At 43.3% G+C, this 9,127-nt stretch overlaps 1 protein-coding gene across 1 annotated transcript; it reads left to right on the top strand.

Annotated features, from left to right (window-relative positions):
* Positions 1 to 5,643: 5,643 nt before the first annotated feature.
* On the top strand, positions 5,644 to 6,615 carry LOC101757612 (two-component response regulator ORR12). The gene is made up of 5 exons (XM_004973591.1): positions 5,644 to 5,731; positions 6,029 to 6,075; positions 6,179 to 6,256; positions 6,371 to 6,441; positions 6,534 to 6,615. Exons 1-5 carry the CDS (start codon positions 5,644 to 5,646, stop codon positions 6,613 to 6,615), a joined length of 366 nt encoding a protein of 121 aa, XP_004973648.1.
* Positions 6,616 to 9,127: the final 2,512 nt, after the last annotated feature.

Raw genomic sequence — 9,127 nt, 5'->3', positions numbered from 1 at the left:
GGACCAGCCGCGTGCTAACCCCAAGTGCCCACGAGTCCGTATCATTCGATGCCTCTCATCAGCCGGCCCTCTTGATCGCCTTTAGAAGGTGGCACAGTGTGCAGTGTGGTCACGGCGTTTCATGGACCTCTGGCTCTGACCTCACCTTCGCTTAGTCCCATGAGATCCTCGCGCTGGCCTAGGGAGATCCACTTTGATCTTCCCCGTAAAGATGGAGATTTCAGCTTCAGGTGCAGGCAGTATATACTGATGAGACATGCATGCCCGTACGTACGTCACTGCCCTCTAGTTTTTGTGTGTCTGCGTGCGTGCGTGCGTGCGTGTGTGTTTGTGTGGTTACCCTAGATCTCAAGGTAGGAGGTAGACGCATATAACATGGAAATGTCGACGCAGAGAAACTCACTGCTGATTAATGGGTACTTCCCCTCCCTCCTTTCCCTATCGCACTTGTCTAATTTTGACCAAACTTTTAGAAAAATATAATAGCATATATAATATCAAATAAATACACTATTAAGTATTAATACAAGTCATGTTGCATTCAATAAAACTAATTTGATGTTGTAGATTTCGATGTATTTTTCTATAAATTTGATTGAAGTTAGAGAAGTTTAACTTATGATAAAGATAAATCGAGCTATAATTTGGAATGGAGAAGTACTACTTAATTACTAGCATAGTCATCCGTGTAAATTGCACCTAGATTTGAACACATAATTGCATTTGCCAGATAACTACTCTATGGTACGTGACCAACGAAGCATGTTTTGTACTCCCTCCATCTCCTAAATTGAAAATTTTACTATATTGTCGAGCAGTGTAAGCATCCGTGCATGTTCTTCTGCTGGTAACCACGAAGCTACGTGTACAAGTAGCCTGAGTATAGGGTATAGCACATATAGAGTCAGCTGGTCAGGGACCTCGATCCTTTTCTGCTGTCTAGTTGTAGAGATGCAATAGCAACGCGGCAGCTGAACTTTTGGCTAATGGCTACACGTAATAATCAAGGTCACTTGCGCATATTTTGTGATGATTTGCTTTTGGCCATGCAGCAGCAGGGGCTTGCTTTGGGGTTGTAGACTTGTAGCTCAGCTAGGTCGGTTTGTACGTCGCGCCCGTGTCGTTTTTGCGTCACAAAATGCGGCAGGGACGTCTGGATCGACGGGCCTACCATAGCGTGAAGGACCAGCCAGAGAAGCTGGTGCTGGTTACTCGATGATGGAAAGCGAGACCGACAAGAATGATCTCCTCCAGCGGCAGAGCTTTCTTTTCATGTGCCTGTACTAAGTCAAGGACCACACAAAGACTACAGAAAGGTTCAGTTGTGCAGCTTGATCCCTCCGACCTTTTGATGAGCCTTCCACACAGACAGCTCACAAAACAATGGGGAAAATGTTGAACAGAAGACATATATAGTCATATAGATGAAAGCATGAATAATTAGAAGATAAAAATAAAGTCTACATGTTACTGTGTCGAAGGAGGAGGAATCTACCTTCAGCCGAGATATAAAGGGGCTGATATCTCTGGGTACTCCTTGGATTTCCACGTGTCACTCGCGCTCCCCTATTCTATTTGCCTCTTCTTCAATTTGTGCTTGGCTGTTTTTTCAATTATCACCGCCGGTTCTAAGTGAACCGGCGGTGATATGGTTTCACGGCCTTTTCTAAAGCATGCAGGGGCTGGTGGATGTTAGAACCGGCGGTGAGAAGGGGTATCACCATCAGTTCCAATAATGAACCGGTGGTGAAAACTTTCATCGCCGGTTCCAAAAACAACCTGGCAGTGAAGCCAGTCCGAACTCTTTATTTATTTGAGTTGTTAACCAAGCGCGCTCGTCCTTCCTCCCCTCCCCATATCCGATCGTCCTCCCTCCCTCTCAGCTCGCTCGTCATCCCATCTCCTCCCTCCCTCCCTCTGGTGGATCCCTTCCCTCTCCTCCCTCCCCCGATCGGTCCCCTCTCCCTCCCCTGGCCGTATCTCAACCCTTCTATTCCTCTGCCACCCCTCCCGTTCCCCCTCTAGTCACCCCTCAATCATCAGTGGTAGTGAGGAGCGGCGACGAGGTGAGGAGCAGGCGTGGTGGCGCAGCAGCGACCGGCGGACGCGAGCGCGGTGTGCTCAGCGGTCGGCAGGCACAGGCATGGCAGCGTGGCCACAGTTGGAGGCGCGTGGTCTCTCTCTCTCTCTCTCTCTCTCTCTATCTATCTCTCTCTCTTTGCTGGCGGCGCGCGGTGGGGCTCCGACGGTAGGTAGGTCGAGCAGTGGAGGCACGGGGCACGGGCTTGGAGTGATGGTGGCAGCGCGAGGTGATGCTGGAAGGCCAGATCCAGTGATGGGAGGATCGGTGAGGTGCGAGCATGGATGTCGTGGGGACGACCAGCGACAGCGGCGATGCTAGCGACTTGGTAGTTTTTTTTTCATTTTTATTTATTTTTGGAAAAGGGCATCACTACCGGGTGGGAGGCTGATGGTGATATCTCTGGACATCACTGCTGACCCAAATCCACCGATGTCCAAACCGGTGGTGATGTCCCCCTCTGCAGTAGTGTAACCTTTTACATAGGGGCGGTGGCCATTTTGGTTGGGTATTATAGATCGGCTGATGGGTTAGCATGGCATGTGAGGCTGGTTCGCTAGCTCTCTACCAACGCGATTGGAGGTCAGTTCAGCCATAGTTGGGGTAGATCACTTCTCAAAGTTTGTTGTTGGAAGGTTAGTGATTAAGGTGGGACCAACAATAGATGAGGTCGGTTTGTAACTGATATTGGAAGTCAGTTGTTAAATGTGTGGCCAACCGACATAAGTAATTGTGCTAGTTTATTTGTGGCCATATGAGGCTAGTTAGCATAACCCTTTGGGCTGGCTGGCATACTCTTTGTTAGGCTCAATTTACATAACTTTTAGATCCGGACTCCAAATTAATTGAGCTATATGTCTGTTTCAATTTTCTCAGATTTGGGCTCAAATGGTGAGCTCAAGTATGTGAATTTTCCTTTGTCTTACAGTTGGTGCAAGTGTTTCTTTAATTCCCAAATAGACTCAAGCTAGCAAAAATGTCAAGGTAGGTTCTTGTTTAAGTAGTTTTAGCCATCCTTTGTCCATGGAGTGTTGCCTTAGCACCATGGCCAAAGGCCTATTCCATTTGTTGGCCAAGGATTCCCTGGTCGAATGATATAATTTGTACCTTATGTGCCCAAAACTTTGTCCAATTGGGTACACCTTCTCATCATGTGCACACGATTTCTGGTATTTGCGCACCAACTTGCTCCATATAGCCATGTCGGCACAACAAAACTTTTGGATTAGTGAGTGTTAATGTAAATAAACACATATAACATGGATTATTCACTCTTTTATTTATTTATTTATTTATTTATTTATTTTAGGTGTAAGAGGTGGCCAATGTTTTATGACTAAAAAAGCAAACACCTAATGAGGGTGGTTGGGTGTAGGGTTGGGGCACCCACACTTTGCCCCCATAGGAAAGATGAGGGACGAAATGGGCTATCGTCATCCTCTCTTCCTCTCCCATCACTTCCTTCATTGTGATGCCTGTGTAAAAACTGCAGCTACCGTTGCCTGTTATTGTAGCAATGGTTACTGTCCAATTTAGCCCCTCCTTCTTGCTTCACCTTCTCTCCCAATGGCGCCATTACACCACCATGGCACCACCCCTAGTTCTACAATCACTATCCCTACCCCATCACCATGTTGTTGATCCATCCTGCCTTGTTGCTTGACGCGCATTTCGAGAGTGCATTCTCATTGCCATGCGCTTGCTTTATGCGAAGGGAGAGGAGGTGGCCTGGTGGTTGTGTTGGGCTGATCCAAAAGTGAGGAAAGAAGGAGGGAAGGTGGTGAAGGATCCTATGGGCCTTCTAGATTTTGGCCCATGGAAGGTTTAAAGGGGTTTGGCATTTGGTTGAAAATTTTGATTCATGTGAAACTTGATCCTATTTAAGTTTGAGCTGGATAGGGATTCTAGGATTTTAGAGTCGCACACAGGCCATGCAACAAAAATGAGGTTTTAAATTCAAGGTTTGTTTTAGAAAATGTTTAACTAACCTAGCTAGCTAGTAAATAAAAATGAATTGGTTTTGATTGAAAATTTGAAAAGGGGTCAAAATTTTAGTACATTTTAAAATGCGCTAAAAATCGGGGTGTTACACCTCTGATTCCACATTAAGCCACTCAAGCTCAACACCTATTGTTACCGACAACAACTGCCACTAGCGAGACCCTAGCCGAATCATGATCATGGATGAGCCCTTGAGTATCCAACCATTCCCCCGAGCCTTGAATCCCCTCAACCCTCACCCAACCAAGCCACCCTTGTTTCATCTTTACATGCTAACTGATTCATCCACGATCATCTGCTGCCAGTGAGCTTCCACCTCCATGTGGACCATTGAAAGGTCTGCAACACCCACCACACCTTTTCCTTGCCCCTAAACCCAACCAAAAACCTTTCACATCAAGGCCTCATTTTTGCCCTTCTTGCCCTAAGCTCTAGCGAGCTATCTACTGGCACTCCTCAGCCTAGTAGAACTAAAATTCGCTGGATTTGGTGAACTTCGACCGAAACTCCGAACATTATGCACCATTGATCCTTTGACTTAGGTGCAATCTTTGCTCCTCTACCATTATGGCATTTGTGCACCAACTTACCTATATTCCTTGCACAACATGCTCGGACACAAAACTTGTGGTACTCATTAGTTTAAATCCCTACAGCAAAATGATTTATCTCAATGAGTCATTTTCTATGCATAGTTGGAGGTCGTATTTTCTAAGATGACGATCATCAATACTTTCACTATCGCCGCTGCACCATTCTCTCTCCCATCAACCTGATCTCATTGTCACCAATGACCAGAAAGGGCCAGCAAGCCCCAACCATCTGCTTTGTTCTATCCCCCAGCGCCGACGATGCACCTCATCTCCTCCCTGCACATAGTCCATTGGATTGATGACACAACCCGAGCCGGTCCACCGGCCTACAACATGAGTCCATAACACAGAACCATGTCGGACCCTTGTCCCTATCTATCAGTCACTTGCTCCATATTCCACTAAGGCCCTATCTATCGATCCTATCTCTAAGCCTCCCATAGCCAGCACCACTACAGTGTTGTCCCTCTCCTTCTTCATGCACCCGGTGCAAAGAACTAGTGACTCAAAGGCTCACGTCTCCACGCCGTCGGTGCACAAAACCATGCAACTTTGCGGACCTACCACCATAGCCCCATCCATTAGTCCCTGCACTATTCATTGTTTTCTATATCTTTAGGATATTGTTACAATAGGCACACTATTCTATGTTAGAGATATTTTTAGTATAGCCCTCGACCATTGTTCTTAGCCTAAAGATACCGTCAATATATCAAGTTACTAGCTTTCTATCTAAAAGATAGTATAACAGCAACTATCTATCTTAAAGATAGTATAACGGCAACTATCTATCTTGAAGATAGTATAACGACAACTATCTAGCTTGAGGATGCAATAGTACAATGAGACATTTCTATATAAAGAGCTCCATTGTGGCTTCACTCCCCACAACTACAACACAATACGAACCATCCTGCATCAAAGGTTCAAAGGTCGACCTGAGAGGAAGGAGGTTGTTCAGAGACTGTCATGGTGACTCCTCACATTCTCTTGGTTGATGACTCCTGTGTTGACCGTCTTGTTGCATCAAGACTTCTACAAAGTTGTAACATCCGAGGTTTGCATTTACAATAATCAACCTTTTACGATGTACTAGCTTTTTAATTCTAAGTTTCATATGTATTGTAAATAGAGAATTCTGGTATCTTCTAGTGACTTTCCATGTATATGTGTACTTATGTTCTTGTTGTAGTGTTGTGGTTAGCATTTTTTTCAATCAGATGAACCTTGAGTTACAATAAATAGTACTTTTTTGCCATTTATAAAATATATAAATTCAATCCATTTTCATATCTTTGTCTAAGTTGTTCCATGTTTAATATATTTCTTGATATTGTTCTTATATATTTTGTAGTGACTGCCGTGGAAGGTCCTAAGCAAGCTTTGAAGTTCCTGGACATGGTATATCAATATTTATATAATTGCTATTTACAAGAATTCACTTATTTATTTTAATTAATCTAATTATTTATAAAAATATTTGTTTGTATGCACTTGAATATAGGAACATGATGTGCAGTTGATTCTGACAAATTACTATATGCCTGAGATGAGTGGTTATGATCTTCTGGTTGAGGTGAAGGTAGGGTCCTTCTATGGAAGAAATTGATAATTTCATCAAATATTTTGTTGAATGTTTTACTCCTGTGCAATGACAAAATTAATCACTAATGAAAATTTTTGTTTGCCCACACAGAAAACACCCAAGCTTAATCATCTCCCGGTTGTGATTACATGCACTGAGGACATCTCCAAAAGGATAAAAATGTGAGTGAACATAAAATTGTCAAAGTCATGCATTAGTTCAATAATTTTCCCCTATGTATTCAATTGTTTCTATATTCCTATTTTGAATGAAGGTGCCTTGATGGAGGTGCAAAGGACTACATTATCAAGCCAATCAAAGTTGTCAATGTGCCTCACCTTGTGAGCTACATTTGATGCACCGACAAGGGCGATGAATAAAGTGGAAATAATATAACTCTTCTATAGGGTTATATTTCTTGTTACTAGTAATCGCTATTTGGATATGACCATGTTTAGTCCTCCTTTACATCATCATTTTTTTCCCGATCCGTTTGGACTTATGTAAGACTGTTATATGACCACCTATGGTCCTCTTTTATGTCATCATCTCCATGTGATATGTTTAAACTTCTATATAAGACTATTGTGTCACTTTTTAAGTGTTTTGTGTTTTCATGATCATCATGCCTTTGCTTTACAAAGTAGTAAGTGTTCGTGGAGATAATTTCGGATTTGCCTCCGACGGTTCTCGGAAGAATTGTAGCCAAAGTGTGTAATCTCTAATCACCATGGATCTGGCCTGGGGACATTTCTTCTCTTGTGTGTTTGTTTGCAGGGGACAGAAGGCAACTTTGGATGACAACAAGAGCGGCGAGGCCTCTAGAGAAGGTGGAGGCAGGGGCATTTCTCACCTGTCGGCGATTAACTCAAAGGGTGCAACATTTGGAGGAGGCGACCAAAGGGTACTGAGTTGTTCAGTGATGGAGGAGTGGTCAGAAAGCAAGGACGTACAAGCAGCACAATCTCCATATTGCCCCGAAATACTCCTGTAATATAATAGCTGTTAAACATAACAAAGTGTAATTGTACTTTAAGATGGTTCACCCACCTATAAATAGGGGTTACTGTAATCGACAAGACAACTAATCGGAGATGGTTAAAGTTTCTAGTGATATTTAGTTTACCTTCATTATTTATTGTTTCCATAGCTATCATCTTAGGGAACGGACAAAATTCTACATAGTAGTGGCATTAGTGGTAGAAAGGAGTCGACCGAAGTGGCCCGGACTTCGGAGCCCTTCGGTACAGTTGGGGCTGTTGTGACGGAGTTCACTTTGGGGCCGGTGTCCATCAACAATAAGCAAACTCAAAAGAGCTTCATGATAAGATTAAGTGACATTTCAATGCTCTAGAGACTATTACGTGTCATGTTGACATGGTGGATATGTTGGCCCCCTATTAACTTTACCACTTTCTTAATGCTTGCAATGGAGGATATGCTCATATCTTATTCCTGGTCTTCAACTCATTCTCCTCTGCACATGCCAAAAGCCTCAAATTCGAGCGACCCGCCTACCACTATCTCCATAGAAGTCTTTTTTTTGGATGGTGGAAGACTAGACCCTGTCACGCCTATATTCCCGCTTGTATCCATAATGTTAATCCACTCCGCTAACTTAAACACTTGGAAATTCGAGTCTTGAGGGCCCCTAGAGCAGTTTGATGATCTTGCTTCATCCACAACTTGAAGGCGTAATGCCATCCTATCCGCTTGCTCATTTTGCACCCCATTGGTACCAGACCAGTTGTAAGACTCGTCAACTCCGGTACAAACTCTGCCAGATCAGCTATAGTAAAAACCTTAGCACAAAGCCTAGGCAAATATCATTACAAGGCTCAATGAAATAGTTGGTTCATACATGACAATGAGATATTTATTGTTCGAATCGAATATACAACAATGCCAATGAAAGAATTGTTTAACATTCTACCTCTTTGTCATCGAGGTTCAAATAAGGTAGCAATGTAGCAGGATCCTCTCATGTTCCACCCGTTTATCTATTCCCACCCAAAATCTGCTAAGGAAAACACTTACTTTGCAGTAGAACCCTTTACAATCACTCGCATTGCGACTCACGGAAGAGCTAAAGCGAGGATGTCTACGCAAGCACTCACCATGTTCTTGGTGCAGTAGCTCCCCTTGTGTTGCCCAACAAGTCATGCCAACAAAGGGAAGCATCAAAGCTAATCAAAAGAACATTTTTCCCATGTGCAAAATGATAAGGGGCCTTCGCATGCGGTCTTTGTATTGTTTGCTATGACCAGGCACTGGGACACTCAAAGCGTCAAGCGAAGCCGTTGCCTAAGCAACACAACGCTAGCAGCCTAGGCAATGTGGTTTTAACGGCCGGTTTCTTTTGAGCAAAGCTAGCACCGACTCTTGCTTTTCACATGTGAAGGTGGCCACCCACTCTAGGCCCAGATAAGTGATATCATTTGATCCAATTTGCGCAGAGATATTATGTCTTTTATTTTCACAAGCTTTATGATCTTTTTGTGAGTTTTCCTCATGTGCTTATTATGCATAACCATTTTTGTACAAGTACCTAATCTTGCCATGATAATGATATGACATTCACATTTCCTAAGTTTAACGCGAATTGTCACCTTTTCAAACAACAAGTCACCAAGGTGACTAAAATAAGTTGATACAACTTATGATGCTCATATATATTTAGCCCAAGGGGCTATTCATGAAAGTTACCTACCCCTTATACAACGAATTGTTTTTCAATAACATGCAAGTTTTTACCAGGTAACTCCCTCTTCTCCACCTTAGTCTAACACTTTTACACTAGATTTTCACTCCTTTTTGCAAGCACATTAGTTGTCAATCCTCAACCAAGTCAAGACTTGCTTGCTATAT

Source organism: Setaria italica, chromosome VI (assembly GCF_000263155.2).
Source record: "Setaria italica strain Yugu1 chromosome VI, Setaria_italica_v2.0, whole genome shotgun sequence".
Lineage (NCBI taxonomy): Eukaryota > Viridiplantae > Streptophyta > Magnoliopsida > Poales > Poaceae > Setaria > Setaria italica.
The sequence above is the reverse complement of the archived record's forward strand: the minus strand, read 5'-3'. Positions and strand labels throughout refer to the sequence as shown.